The sequence below is a fragment of the Aythya ferina genome (assembly GCF_964211825.1).
Source record: "Aythya ferina genome assembly, chromosome: 3".
Classification (NCBI taxonomy): Eukaryota; Metazoa; Chordata; class Aves; order Anseriformes; family Anatidae; genus Aythya; species Aythya ferina.
Window position 1 is genome coordinate 84705801 of NC_140298.1, and position 16194 is coordinate 84721994.

Below are 16194 nucleotides of genomic sequence, written 5' to 3' on the forward strand. Positions count from 1 at the left end.
GAATAGAAAATTGGAAGCAAAGCCATGAAGTCCTGGCTGACTGATTTGCTGCTCTGGCAGTCAGTGGATAAAGGCATTTGGCTTTCTGAAAATGCACAAAATCTTCAGGTTAAAGGAAACTAACACACATGAAGTGGGACTTCTGCAAGCCACTTCCCTTCAGAAAGATGATATACATTTTTTGTTGTCATTGTCTGCTGATAAATTCTTTTCTGAATTTAATTAGAAATATGAAGGCACATAAAATTTAGTAAAATCCATATGCACCCCCACTCATCAGAATGAATGAGGAAACGCAAGTTTTTTTTAACATTTAGACTTAACCTAAGCAACCCACATCAGATATGAAGGTCCACAAAAGAGTAGATAACTTTATTGTAAAATGCCAGTACTGTTTTTCTACATGTATTGTAAAGTTTCCAGACTTTCCTACTAGCATCTGATGACAATATTCTGAAAAACATAGATAGCCTGTCAGATATCTCTGGAATATGAATGCATTTTTCCTGGTGTTTACGGGGAAGAGTAAAAATATGTGGGCTTCACATTACCCAAGATTTGGTCTTCATAGTTAGGAAGGCAGCAGAAGAAGAATCCCAAGCATATTTCCATAATGGCAGTGGTCCAGCCAAAGCCGTAAGCCCAGCTGAACATATTGATTCCTGTCATTTCAATTTCACTGGAGAACTTTACTGGGTAAATGACCAAGCCCATGATGGAGAACACAGCTGAAGAAACAGGAGAAAACAAAACAAAACAAAAGGATTAAACTAACACTCATCACATTGCCCGTCTCCATAATACCTGTAGCTAAATCCAACCATATTTTGGAGGATTTGGAAATAGATCCACTGCCATGACAGATTTTACATTCTTTTTCACTGAGAGTTCAGGTGCATACAGGCATAAAACCAAGTATAGAAGCAGCTGGGAGAAACGCCAGTTCTAGTATGGATATTCCTGCACAAGTTAAACTTTGTTTCACATATTTTCTTACCAGCCACAAAAAGCAAGCCTCCAATCCCTCTTATGAAGTTGAACCGAAGCGTATCAATGGCAAATGCTATGATGGCCAGAGCAAAACAGATGACGAGGAGTATAAATCCAACAAGGTATGTGGCAGCTGCAGCTCTTCCCCAAGCTGAAATCAGAAGGAAGGCAAATTAGAAAAAAAAATAAATTAATTAATAAATAAATTAATAATAATAATAATAATAATAATAATAATAATAATTTTTCTCTGGTTTATAGTGAACAGCTAATTTTAAACAATCATGGAAAGAAGGTCATCTCTCAAGAAGAAAAGCAGGGAGCTCTCTTTCCTCTTGTAGCTGAGCATCTGAATGCCACCAGAAATCATTCATTAAGTGCAGAGTGTGTAAGGACACCAGCTTAGACCTCTCCTACAGAATGCAATGGGACTTGCATACATGCTTCCTGTTTAGGTTTAACAATTAAGAATCAAGAGAAAAAGTGACTCTAAAGATTTAACAGTGGACACTCTACTTCACTAACAAACATCAATACCTCAGCAGATGCTGTAAAACCAGCAACATTCTGCATGGGCAAGGAGAACTGGACTATCCCTGAAACCAATCAAACTCTTCCTTAAACAAAAACAAAACAAAAGTTTGTACAAGCACTACCACTCTGGCATGCAAATGTAAAAATATGGCAATACTCCACTACTGTCAAAATTCAGCAATTTCCACTTTTTTTATCCTTTGTTTAGCCCTGTGTCCTAAGTGGAATTAAAGATTTGGTGTCTATTCTGTAATAAAATTTGACCTCTCCTTTTGATCCAAAATCAGAAGTGTCTTATTTTGAAAAACTTGTTCAGGATAGTAATATTTTCATTTCCATATTATGTAACTTTACGTTATAACATGTCAGAGCTAAGCATATTGTGTTGTTATAACAACAGAAAAAATATTATTTATTCAATATTTTAAGTCTTGAGGCACAATGACTGCTCCAAGAGATCAAAGTGCCTCCTCCTTTCAGTGTAAAAAGCCTGCTTTGACACTTTTAAAATTGTGTGTGTAGATAGAGTAGGCAGTTAAATCTGCTGGGCATTTACAGACTTTACCCCCTCGCCTATACCATGTGTTTGCAAGGTGTTGGCTTCTAACCAAAAACATAGAGCAACAGTGCTGTAAAATTACCACAGCCCAAACAAGCCTGGTGATAATTAGAAAACTCAAATGTGGTGCGCGTTGTTCAGTAAAGGCCTTTTTGCATCGAAGCGCCGTCCATCAGCAGCTGGACAGGCACCATCAGACAGACAAACCAGGAGGAGGACACAGTTCACCAAATAGCTTGGATTTATTATGCTTTTCCACACAACCATCATATACATTGGTGACCTGCACACTCTATGGCTTGCGTGCCTGTGCAGGTAGAACCAGAAAATGACCTTCATCTCAGCTCCCTTTTCCTGCTGCTGTAGTAGCCCAAGGCTTAAAGGACGGTCACCCATATAAGAGAATTAAAGTAATAAAATGCAAAGCATCCCCAGTGTTGTGTTGGCGTGAAAGCCCTCTGGGTTCAGCCACTGCTCTGCCTCTGGCTCTTCCCCAGCCCTCTGATATCGGACTAGGAAAATGGGTCAGGATTATGAGTCAGCCTTACTTTTAACCCTTCAGCCTATCAAAACCAATTTCCCTTTCTGTTTACTTTTCACTATCCACCCCCGCTTTTTGACCCTTGATCCAGTCTAATCATTGCACTACACTTTCCATTTTATGTCCTGTCCGTTTTCTTCCTTATGCCAAAGAGTTTCTGTCTCCTTTAGAGGACTTCCCAACTGTACTATTCCTCATGTAAACGGGCATCTTCCTGAGAAAAACTGAAGGGACAGCAAAGATGCGTCTCACCATCTAGCCCAGTGTTTTCGCCTAGACTCTTCTCTTAAGGAGTTTACAGGAGGCATGGAGATAGAGAATTGTGGAGATGCAGGGTCCAGCATGGGAGGGGAGCACCTCAGCAGGTCTGCTAAGGCCTAGTGTGCCCGGAGGAGCTGGTGGCAGATCACCACCCCTTGGCTGGAAACATCACCCACGAAGGAGCCCAGTGGGTGCCTGATGGCCACAGCCATATGCATGGCACCACGCCCCTACTGCCATCTCCATCCTCCTCGGGGCTCGCCCAGGTGTTTCTCCCGAAGTAGTGTTACAAGTATGGTGACTGTGTGAAAGCAGGTTGGGTGTACACCCAGCCTGCAGGGCACTGGATGCGTGGCAAGAAGAGACATGCTTGCTGCAGGATGCTTACATATTTAGGATGCGTTGCTTAATCACCTAACAGCCGATTTTGTGACACTCACTTCTAAAAAGATAAAAAAATGTACCCCAAAGTTGGGAGAAAACCAATGTGCAGCTGCAGTACAGCAATAGGCTTCCATGGGAGAGCCACCATGGGTTTTTTTGAGGAACAGTACCCTGACTTTGCCACCTGTCCTTCACAAAGAGTAGTTTTCAGGAGCCTAAGACCACAGCGTGTAAATGGCTTACATTTCTGGGGTAAAAGATTATGTGGTGGTAATTGCAACTGTTTCTGTATCTGAGGTATTAATTTTTCCTTGTGCCAGAATAACTAGAGTAGCTTAGTGTCCTTACAAATATGACTAGTACTTACAATTCCTCAAAAAGGTCAGAAATAGAAGAATTAGAAGAATTAAACGGGTCAGAAAACAGAGGGAGAATGTATAACCTCAGCCATTACAACTGCAAATGTCTTCTGCACCTCTAGAGCAGATTCTCGAGGCTTGGCACAAATGCAGAGTCCCTGTGATGTTGAGCAGCAACACCCTTCCCACGGGCTCTTTTCTCCACAGGCTGCAAAACGCTTTGTTGAAAGTACCATTTCAGAATAGGTGTTTTATTGGGAAACACTTTTGAATGGTTTTAGGAAATTATTTAGTTGCAACCAAGTGGCTAAGCTGATCCCAAATACTTTCTTATTTTCCTTTTTTTTTTTTTGTCTTTAACATAAAGCAAGCATTATAGCATAATATATTTTTTCCTAACTGCAAAGTTTTTTCATAACAATTAAAAAAGGAATGCAGTCCAAAGAATGTAACACCATGGCTGGTGCAACACCAACTCAACGAACACTTGACTCTAGAGAGAAGCAGCTGGAAGTTCTCCCATCATAAAATGAGAAATAGGGATGGAGGGAGCAGCAGCTTGCAGGACATCAAGCTGAGTCTGTAAAAATGCACAGCAGTACGTGAGATCTGTTTTCTCAGTCCCTGCACATGGCAGTGATGTTTTGGCTGTTTAATAGTTAAAATCTGCTTGTTAGAAAAGAAATATGTGTTTATGCAAGAGTGTCCTGGAATACCAGCAGGATCCTGTAACACTGCATGTCAGTCCTACTTCTCCCTTTTCACCTCCTCTGTCAGCTGAAAAAAAGCCAATCAACAAGCACTACGAGAGGCTTTGCAGGAAGCTACACACCACCCTCCCTTCAACTCCTTTTAGCTGGCAATTTTCTGAGCGACTTTATCTTACAGCAAAAACCTTACAGCAAGACCTTGCTATCTCACACAGGCAAAATTTTCATGCCTATCTTAAGCAGAGCACGGAGTGCTTCTATTTACAGTGTCTTGTGCAGAAGTCAGTGATGACTTGCAGTCATCGAGCCCAGACTACCCACTGTGATTGCAGCCATATGGGACTACTGGAAAGTGAAAATAAGTGCCTGCCTTCTGAAACCCACTGCCATGTGAGGAGACCCAGAGCTAATTTAGAGAACAGAAAGAGTCTACCCATACCCTTGCAGAGCTCACTGTAGCTTCTGAGCAAGGTAATTAGCTGACAGTGTACAATAATAACAGCTTTATTACTGTGCTATTAAAGCTAAGTTAGTTTGTAGGTAGCATGACTACCTCTTGTATTGCTCCATCTGAACATATTCTGAACATCCTCTTGCTGACTGCAGCCATATGGAAGCTGATTGGCTTTATTAGAAACCCAGGACTAAGAATGGCTCCGATTTCCTGCCTTCCTGATTTCACTCCCTCATGCGTTCTCCAGTTTGCAAAAGTGCAAGCACTGCTTGTGCTTCACACACAAGGAGGCAAACTTCCTTGCACAGCAGTAAGCCGAGTCCCTGGTGTATGTGGTTCAAAACACAGAAACGTTCACAGTGATCTTCTCATGCCTTTCTTGCTGTGGTACCCCCAAACCACACGAACTCCAGAGTGTCTCTGAGTCATATTTTCTGAAATGAACACCAGAGAGTTCAGGAGTACTTCTGCTCTAATCAATAAGAATATGCTTCATCAACTTTTCCTCCTGTCTTGAAGCTGACATACAACTAGCACTGGAAAGAAAAATAAATGGTTGTTGTCAGCTCACAGGCATCAACAAATTATCTATGCCTTTTCACCAGCTGATCATTTTATCACATCAGCCACTGCAGCAAATTGTGCAGCAATTTTAAGGAGAGTTTCAATATAGAAAGGGGGGAAATGCAGAACTGTCTTGGAAAGATGATAATGTTTACTTTGTTATCCCTCATACCAACAAGGGAGACAAACACAAATCCTGCTGTTCTAGCTCCAGTCTTACATAGCAATTCTTACAAGAGCTGAAATCTGCCTTGGTGGTGATTCATCTCTGTGTTGTACGTAATGAGCATGTTTCTAGACTGAGTTTGCAGAGCTCAACCTGTTTTATGACTCTCTGATTAAAGGGAAAGAGCATTATTTTGGAAACAAAGCTGAACTCAGATTTCTCAACCTGACGTTCTTCACCAGGGTGTGGCACACTCTGCAGAGCACACAATTCACTATGAAAAGGAACTGCTTTAGCCAGGTTTTATCCATTTCATTTTGTTTTGTTCTCACCGAGAACATTTCCATGTGAAAGCAAAAATGTCTGTAGAAAAACATGTCTGCAGCTTTGAATTTGTGCATGCATTTACAGTAAGACTCCTTGATTTGTATCCTTTGGAAAGAAATTAAATTGAAGGTGGTTTTCCTAATTTATATCCCCTTAGCTTGCATTTTACGTGGACCCATCAAACTCATTAACCCTAAGCTTGATTTATCAGCTGAAAGGTTACAAACTGCTGGTGTATATATAAGCCACTGATATCCAGGACTCAAGATAAGTGGCATGGTCAGGATTTCCTTTTAACACTGGACAGGGCAAAATCTTGTCTTCTGAAAATCATGACCCTCTAACAACCAAACTACAAGAAATTTCTGCGATCTTTTTGGAAATGAGAGAACATTAAAATCTCTGCAATTGTTTGCTGATCACAGAGCTGTCTTTGAAATACCTGACTTCATTTATTCATTTACAGCTCAAATAAATCAGAAACTATTAAAAGCAGCTTCTTATGAATAAACAGTATATGCAGACTGAAAGCTATTGACTGAAAATAATTTATCAGAAAGGCTATAAAAATGAGGAAAATCACATATTAGTCACAGATAATTTATGAACAGAATAAAATGGGGAAAAAAATCAAAGGCATGACTGGATGTGTATTATTCTCTGAGCTTCTATCCTCCAGTGCTCTTCATTGCATCTGGATTGTTCTTAAAACATCTATGTTTTCTGGATATATTTTCCTTGGGAAGTTGATGCTGGTTGCTTACCTGTTTCTCGTGTGAGTTTATATAATTTGAAATGGAATAAAAAATACACATTTTTGGTTCTTCTTTTTGGTGACTTTGTTCTCTTTTCCTTAGCATTACTTCAGAATTCATTGGCAGTCAATAGGTGTTTCTCAATTAATAACCGAGTATTACCTCATAACATGCAGGCCATTTTTATGTGGGCAGGAACCAGTTATTTAGCTTGTCGCTACTAAAGAGACAACCACTGTGGCAGAGAACAACCTACTTAGGTTCACACTAAGTACTGGCATTCTAAAGTTTCTCCATGATTAGTAGCAGGTCCAGTATAAATGGGAAAGGATCACGACTTCCGATTACCCAAAAATAAAGTCTTTAAATGACAACAGTAATGAAAAGAACCCTTATGCATAGACCATCTATGAGTAAAACATAATATGCATTAGCAGAAAACAGTGTCTAGCCTTAATGCTAAGATGATGGTTCATTCAGCTTGGTGGACTTTAACTCATTTAAAGCAAATTACTATGAACTCCCAACCACTGACTTTAGTCGTGAACCTATACAGGCAACACCTGCATCCAAGGCTTCTGAAAACCTCTTCTCTTACTGAGGAAAGCAACCCAACTTAGGAGCTATCCTGACTTGCATTTTGAGGGGAGGAGCAGTGACGTCTTGAGGGAGTGGTTCAAATTAATTTCACCAAAAGCCCAGACATGTATAAGCTTGACTTAGAAGCTGGCTTCTGCAAATCCTGTATTAATGAGGGCTTCTCCTTGATGCTTACTTTGCACTAGGGAGGCATAAGTGGCAGAACGTGTAGAGCCATCATCAAAGGGATCACCAAGGGAGTAAGTTAGCTATTAAAAATAATGTGTGCACTGTGCCTCAGAATTAAAGGTTTGACCAGGAGAGAATTAGGGAATATCCCTAGCCCGCATTATCTTCAGAAGCAGTTGCATATGCTGCAAACATCTTGGGATCAAAATTTAGTTTTGTTGTAATATTACAACATTTTTCCTCCTATTTTTCCTACTCATTTTACGCTAAAAGAGGATGACTTAAACTTGAATGGGTGTATAGGGGTGGGCAAGGTCAGATAAATAATTCAGGTAAGGTATTGATGAATCAGTACATATACATAAATTCAGTTAATCACACAGTGGCAAGATGTACCTGCTTCTTAACTACTTCTGTGCTAAAAATTGGTTAAAATATATAATGTGAGTTAAACAGAATAAACTTCCACGACAACACAGCCTATGAACTAGGACTTGTAATTGAAACAGCAGAGTGGAACCTTTCCAAAAAGCTCCTTTTAAGTTTGATTTTCCTAGGGCCATCTGAGGCTGAAGAATACTGAATTTACATCTCATTTCCATATGCACCAAGTATTGTTCTCCTTACTCTTGACCTGCATTTTTCATGCTGTGAGCAAACTGTGTTCTGAAACCTTGCTGCAAGTAGCCTCTTGCACTAGGGAGTTTCTCTCCAACAGAGAGCAGCTATAAATCTGGATCTAATTTCCTGTTAGAAGCAAAAAATTATCATTTGAAAAAAATAATACATACAAACAGATGGTACTTTGTGTTCATAAAATATCTTGCAAGCCTTATTTACTCTTCTTGTGAATGAAAATGACATCTTTGACAATACATCTTAAAATTCTTCAGCGTTTCCTGCTTGCTGCTGATAGGGTTGTTAATGAACAAATAGGAGCTACACTGAGATATCCTATTTTGGGGTCCAGATTTAAACACATTGTGCATATTCAACATAATTCATGACATTATGTGTGTTCCATTGCAGACTACTACTCCAGCAGAGCTGTTTGTGAGCTGAAGTGCTGTTTCGTACCAATAGGAAGACAGAAGCCTTTGGGACATAGTCAGAAACATCTGACACAGATGTAAACATCCTCACTTCACAAACTAACTTGAGTTCCCAGGAATTTTTGATTGATGAGAGATCTTGTAACAGCGCTTGACAAAGAAGAAACATAGCATTAAAAATGTGCCGACTCGCCATGTTCAGAGTTGCTCAGAACAACACAAGCTGTCAGTGAGAAGTAATATGGAAATGTAAAAATAATAGATAATAGTATTTTGAGAGGAATGTTTCTTTTCCTGAGTAAGTGATTTTCTGCTTAAGTAATCTGGCTGTTTAACCTTACTGTGGAATTCAAAATCAGCCTTGCAGACCTTATCACCATTCAGACTAGGGAGAGAGTACTATAGCCCTGTTGTATCAGATTACCTCAATAAACTAGGGGAAGATATGAGGTGAAGAGAAACGAGAATATAACCACAAGTTTCCATAAATTTTCAGCAGAGGTGCCTTCGGTGTGTGTGAGCGAATGGTATGCACTCAAGGACTTCAGATCCTGAGAATTCAAAGCACTGAGGATCTTTGCAAAGTCCTTGACACCAGCAGTTCGTATCCTCACAGGGAGATGAGAACCCTTCACACGGATGATATTTTTCCATGTGATTTAACTGTAATTGTTGAAAGGGATGTTGGATGATAAACAGTGGGATGCCATCTGCAATTGCTCTCTGTGGAGTTAATTGCTGAATAACGTAACTATTATTTAGAAAAAGAGTCTGATTAAATGAATCTGCCACTAAACATAAAAAAGGACAAACCCTAAAATTACAAGGGAAAGCATATTTGCAATTGCAGATGAGGAATGAAAATTGCCATGCTAATTAAATGCTCTGGGCTTGTATCTCTTCTCTTATACCTCTATAGTAGCAATGGAGTCTCTCCTACAGACTCAGGGGGGAAAAAAAAATCATTCTCTCTTGCATTAGAGTTCCTTAAATATATTGCTGTTGTGATATTTTCATTAATATAGTTTAATACATGCAATTAAGCCTGTATTTTCTAGCATTCTAAATTTTGAATACCTATTGAGTATTCTAAGTTATTAAGTAACTAATCTTGTCATCCTATTTCTCACTGGTTAGTCCTCAGTAATGTTACACTTTCAGGAGACTGATGACTTAGGCAATGATGTGCTACCCTACGCACTGTCATTAACACTGCTGGAAATTGCCGTATATAAATGTAATTGTTTCAGGTTTTGATGTAACAGGAACAGCAAAAAGGTTTTGTTTTCACTTCACCCTGTATCAAAGGATTCAGTGCTTTGCCTTGTAATGCAGGTAAGGCAGGGAGCATGGATCTGGCTCCACTCTGAGCTCCCACACAGCCTTCCTTGGACTTCTCAGAAGCCTCCTCAGCCTTTGTTTCCCATATTTAGGGACACATCTCCAAATCTACCTGAACATCACAATTATCTGGAAAAGTTTAGGTGCAGAACCTTGGCTTCAGGAAAAGCCTGCAAGAATGGCCCTGTGACTTGAGAGAAGCCCTCCTTCAAAGGACAATTACACTCCTTCTCCATTTCTCTTCCTACATGCACACACCCTCATATGCTAAGGAGCAGTCGGGACAGGCTGCTTCTCCTCCCAGGCCCTGCTGAAGGGGACTGTCTCCCAGTCTAGCCCTCTGGAAATATCCCTGTGTTGTTCTGCTCAGGGCGCTTGCCTGAGGCAAGAGAAGGCTTTCCCATGCCTGACTGTCAGAGTGATTGCAACATGGGGGAAGGCTAAACAATTTCATGTAGGCAGTGTGGCAGCGGGAAAATGAGGTGTGTAGTCTGCCCTGTGCCCTAGGTGTGATGAGTCAGTGGTCTGGCTGGAGAAGGCAATTTTCCAGAAGGAGATGTGGAGCCAGGACCTCACTGTTGTATCATTACCTGGGGGGGGGAGGGGGCAAGTGGCAAGTGATTTCCATTCATACATGCTTCCTCCATAATAATAAATGGGGCTTCATCACTGCAAAAGGTTTCCTGGACCCACAGTTCCATACAGGAAAAGAATTAAAAAGATAAAAAAAAAGAAACCAGGGAAGAAAATTTTCTCACCAATGGGGTTCTTAGGAGAATAAAGTAGACTATTTCATGTCCTGACAGGCTATTGCCTTTTGCAGCATTCCCTTTGTTTACTTATGCTTTAGACACTCATCTGCTATCATTCCTGAGCTGTTTTTTTCCATTATAATCATACTATACTAGCCATCCCATCCTGTAGTATTGAACTAACATTCGCGGTCCAAAATAATACTGGAATGAGATAGAAGATAGTGACCCACTACATGGGAAGACAAGATGGAGAAATGTGTCCTCTCCAGATGGCAAAATCATTCATCCCGCCACTAATCTCCACAGGCAATAAACTCTCCGGACATCCTAGAAAAAGGCTGGATTTGAATACTATGATGTGAAAATAACTGATGGTCTGGATTCTGTCACATGAAAATACCTTTTCTTGACTTTTTTTTTTCCAATATTTCTGTTTGCACCGTGCAAATGACCCAACAACTTCAACCTAGGCTTAAACTTGAAGTTATTTTGATGGCAGCATCTGCACATGGAAAGGCTGCAGGGCCAGGTGGAACATAAGATGGGACAAGTACCCCTGAGTTATACATCTTATTGTGTATTGAAACGAATCAAATAGAATCAGATATTCATCCTAGCCAAGGACACACATTTAAACATCTTCAGAGCCTGCAATGGAATAAATCACACACTAAAAATTGTCTCAGGTCTGAGACACACCTTGTTCAGGAGAGGTTATACAGCCAAAAAAATCCAGAAAAACAAAGGAATACCATGCCAGCTTCATGAAGGGATTTAACCTCTGTGTTTTCTTTGCAAGCTCAGCCATGTCCCCGCTAGATACTTTCCATATTGTGCTCATTATCCACCTCTTAAGTATTTGTCTCTGTCTTTGTAATGGTTCAGTCATGTTATGAGCTTGAAACCTGTACTTGTTCCAAATAGCAGAAAACGGTATGGCTACAGTTTGCATTTCTCAGTCCCTCATCTTAAACTCCATTCATTTCTAATGTGTCTTAAGGTACTAGATATTTTTCCCTATAAAGTTCTGTTTGTTTGAGCTAGACGTGCTTGGAAAGCAAAAGACTTCTGGTAATGTCTGTATTAGTGTCATATTGTTAAAACAGAAGATCTGGACTCTTGAAGTTAGTAGAGTACATAAACTCCTCATGTTCTCACTTTCCACTGTCTTCATACACTTGCAAAAGACCAGCAGAGATGCAAGGTGAATTACAAACATTGCAGGTGGAGAACGTGATCTGAATTTGCAGTCTATATTGAACAACTTGCAAGATCTTTATAGTTGGATCTATTTATAATAGGATGAAGATGTCTGAAATGGATTAAGACATCTACACTGTCCAAGCCATGTTGAGCATATTCAATGGCAGCCGCTGGGGTAGATGTGAATATCATGCATGTCAGTGAAACTAGCCCCAAAGGAAGACTGAATTTCAGAACGTACCCAGCCTGAGAAGCTGAGAATAAAGCCCAGAAGAAAGGAAATAGGAACTGTGGAATAGAGGGTGAAAGAAAGAATTAATCTCTGGAAAAATGTAAAATGTTTCTGTCCTTTCTATTTACACCATGTCTTTTATCTCTGCACCCAGGAAGGCAAGTAATTGCACTCTGTTTGTCAAGCATGGTGTTTAGCTTGGCACAAGACACTGAATGATTGTTTTCTGTGACCTTGCTGGAGCAGTATGGATAAACACAATCCCAGAACTATTAAAAACCCATGTTCTAGCACTGAGGTGGGTAAAATCCGACTCAATGCAAGACCTGCAGTAGCTTGCAACTGAGATGCTGTTACAGGGCTTGCTTTTTGGGTGGAATCCAAGGCACCAGCATCAGGCACCTGCACCCCACATGAGGAAAGACAGGAGCCCCAAAAGAGACATCCCAAGCCACACCTCAGTACATCCTCAGTAGGCCACACCGACTGAGCAAGAATGGAATGATAGGAAGTACAGAGGACAGGGTTGTCTCCTAACACATCCCACCTCTGAATTCATGGTGCCTGAAGGAAATCTGACCAGAAAGCACCTCCGTCTCCTCAGGGCTGAGAGCTGAGACCAGTCCTCTGAGACAGATTGCTCATTTGCTCTTCCAAAAAAAAAAACAACAAACAAACAACAACAACGACAACAACAACAACCAAAACAGACTGCAATCCTTCCTTCCTCTTCTGTGTTTCATAAATAGCAGAGAAAATGGTGTTTCCTACTGCCTCCATTGCAGGCCACCTCTAGGAAACACCTGAACTGTTAGCAGGCTTGCCTGGAAAGGATGGGACCTGAGTCCAGATCAGGCTGGGGGCTCAGCCCAGGTCTTCCTGTAATAGGTCCTGGTCCTGGTCCCCTGGCAATGGGTAGGAAAATCACAAAACCAGAAGTACAAAGAGCAAGGAGGACCACAGCTCTGCTGCGTAGTGCTGCAGATACCCTGCTTGCATTAGGGGAGAGTGGGTATCTACATCTACGGGGCTGGAAAGGAGCAGGATAGTGACGTGACTTTGCACCATGATAGGTCTACAGCCTTCCTACCCCCCTGGGTGGCCCACCCCTGTATTTTACACAGGCCCAGATTTACACTGCAATGGATTAATCTTGCAAAGCCAAAGGTCTGGCAGCAAAATCCACCGTCATTTGGCTTATGCGCTTATTTGTTGCATTCTGCTTTTACTTATTGTCCCATTGACTAAATGACTCTGTTGTCTCAGACATATCCTTTTCCACCTGGGAATGTTGTCCAGGAGGATTTGCTCAAGCTTTCTGTGTATTTAGTAAATTTGCAGAAGTTAACTGTTAGATATATGTCCACTGAGAGTACTGCAGTCATGCAGCATTTGAACAGCATTTCTAACGCTTTCAAAAGTGCCAGATGACTCTCCAATGCATGTTCTGGAGAATATGTGTGTACTAAGACCAACACGTTAGACGTGTGGCACTTACTGAGGATGTAATTCAAGGTAACATGACATGTTGTGGGATAGTCCAGAGGAGGACGACCTCCCTGGTTTGTCTGTAGATGCTTCCCAGTGGGAAACTGTGCATACAACTGCAGAATTTAAGCTTGAAAGAGAGAGGCAGGGTAAGGAAGGAAGTGAAATGCCAAACAAGCACGTAGGACCTGGAAGCATTTGTAACATCAAGAGAAGCATGGTGAAACCTCTGAAATTCTCTGTTCGGGCAAAATGGGCATTCATGACACAGACAGTGCCTAACTGGAGCACCTAACTTTTCATTGAACCTCAGGACTGGGAAGCCCTTTGCGAACTCTAACCAAGGAAGGCCAGGCATTTCTCACCATCCCTCTACCCACAGTATGCACACATACTTGCAGCTGAGCATCATGGTCTCTCTCCTGCCCTCCAATGCCACGTGCCAGAGGCAGCAAATTGGCTCGATCGATGCCCAGCCAAATAGCTGACACAGGAGCTCCGAGAGCAGGACTGGGCATGTGGCTGAATGGAGCTGGCCTTGTCTCACAGCCCTGCACTACAGGGCTACAGTTAACTCTTTACAGATTAATTCTGAGCACAGGAGGTAGAGTTTGGCCATGGATGATATACTTTCAGGAGTACTTTTGAAAAGCTGTAATAAATGACCTCTGAGACTGCTTCTGCAAGCTCTCATTTTCAACTAAAACAGCTGGAATTTGAACCTTAGAGAAAATGTTCTTCTGTAAAATTTGAGTGAGCGTCAGCATAAATCACAAGAAAGCTTGAACCTTCTGGCTTAGGCTAACAGTCCATCACTCCCAATAACTCGCTTCAGACTGTGGCCCATACCTGACATACAGAAAAAATCTAAGAAACAGCACACATTTACAGTGATCCTTCTCTTGGCTTACCCTCCCAGACTTAGTCGTTTAAACCTCTTCAAGCTGGGACAGCTTGTTTAATAGCACATTTAAGCAAAATTCAACACAAACATAAATGCTTTCTTCTCTTAAAGCTTTCTTTCATAATCACACGAAGTCTCCTTCACACGACTCACCTATTGGAGCAGCATTCTGCAGTCTGACACTCCCTGGGGATATCTTTGTATCATCTCTACCTCCCCACTTGGCTTATCACACTCATTCCAGGCTTACCCCCACAACTTGCTTCTTGGACATTTGATCAACAGTATCTTTTAAGTTCTGGAAAGCTGTGATTAGTGAGAAAAGTTTACCAGCTTTTTCTAAAAGAGGAAATAAAGTCTTAAGTGCTGTGATATTTTCTGCACTTGTGGCTTTTTCTTTGTACCATGCATGCCATTTCCTAAAGCACCCAGGTTTCTTCCTGCACAGGGTTGAGGGCACCTTCATTCTGTTTCTCAAAACCCTTGATGTATTTCGGTGTCGGTCCCTATCTCCCATAGCTTCTTACATGAAGGTCAGATATAAGGAGATACGGCGAGGAGAGCTGAGGGAAGAAGATCTTGGAGAGGTGACCCACTGCTTCAGAGCCCTCCCCGTCACCCCTGCTGATGCTTACCGTAACCCATGAGGGACTCGCACCTCCATTCCCCACCCTCAAAAGGCTTCCTGCAACTCTCCCATAGCGACGCTTGGTGCACGTAGGGCAAGGTCTGCGACTCCAGCCAGCCCCTGCCCGCCAGCGCGATGATGCCGAAGATGACGCCGATGCCCAGGAGCAGGGGTAGGATCCATCTGCACCGCGTGTAGTCGAGGCCGTACTTCACCATCGTGCAGGGCCGCAGGAGGCTGGCGGGGCGAGGAGAGCTGTCTCTGCTACCGACCCAGCTGAGCTAAGGGAGCACCCGTACCTGCCAGCCAGTCTGCAAGTGTCTGAGAAAAGCTTTTTAATCGGGACACACATGGGAGGGAGGGAGGGAGGCAGCTCCTCCTAAATTCAAATGAGTAAGAGCCTCCGGAGCAATAACCAGTCTGGCTGGGGAGAGGCTGCCAGGCTGGGTTTGTCAGTGGGATCCTCTCTGCTCTGCTGACTCGGTAACAAAGAGGGTGATGTTTACCCTCGGCATTTAACGCTTTCCTTCCTGCCGCTCCCCAGGGAAAGGAGCAACTCACTGCTGTGCTTGCAGCTTCGCATCTCCCCTGGGATTCGCATGGGGCAGGTAAATGCAGGAGGCAGCCCAGGCAGCTGTTTGCTTTGGAGGGTGGTGGTTGCTCCTGAAACTTGACACCTGCAGGTTGAAAGATGCCTTTCCTGGACTCCGTTTAAAAAGGAAATGATACCCTATCTTTGGCAATCAATGAAAAAAAAAAAAAATGCTCTAGCTGTTATTAAGCTAACACATAGCTGCAGGGGGGAGAAAATACAAGAGTTTATCCTTAAAAATATAGTATATTCAGGTTATAGCCTCTGTGAGAGAATGAAAACTAGGGTTGGGTTTGATTGTGCCTTGTGAAGCCTCCCTACATGTGGATCTGGCTGTGCATATGTGGCTCAGGGCCTGCCAGAGCCTGCCTGCGATGTGCTGCGAGCGTGACGCAGAAGAGACAAACCACGGCCTCCTGGCTGCGGGTTGATCTGCCAGCCAGCTTGGAAACAACCCAGCCATGCTTGTAGGGCTCTCCCTTTGAACTAACGTGTGCCTCAACCCGGTATTTCAGTTGTCTGCACATCTGGAATCAGCTGCACCATTTGCAGATTTAAGTTGTTTTCTGTGAAACATGGTGAAGCCCACAGGATGCTAAGAATCCTTTGCTGCCATGGTGGGTTTTG

General features: G+C 42.2%; 1 protein-coding gene across 1 annotated transcript; it reads right to left on the bottom strand.

The window, feature by feature from the left end:
• Positions 1-345: 345 nt before the first annotated feature.
• Positions 346-15460, bottom strand: LOC311434218 (p53 apoptosis effector related to PMP-22-like). The gene is made up of 3 exons (XM_084514235.1): positions 14983-15460; positions 998-1141; positions 346-728 (listed from the first exon to the last, which is right to left on the bottom strand). The coding sequence occupies exons 1-3, from the start codon at positions 15191-15193 to the stop codon at positions 514-516; spliced, it is 570 nt and encodes a 189-aa protein (XP_084370361.1). The 5' UTR covers positions 15194-15460; the 3' UTR covers positions 346-513.
• Positions 15461-16194: the final 734 nt, after the last annotated feature.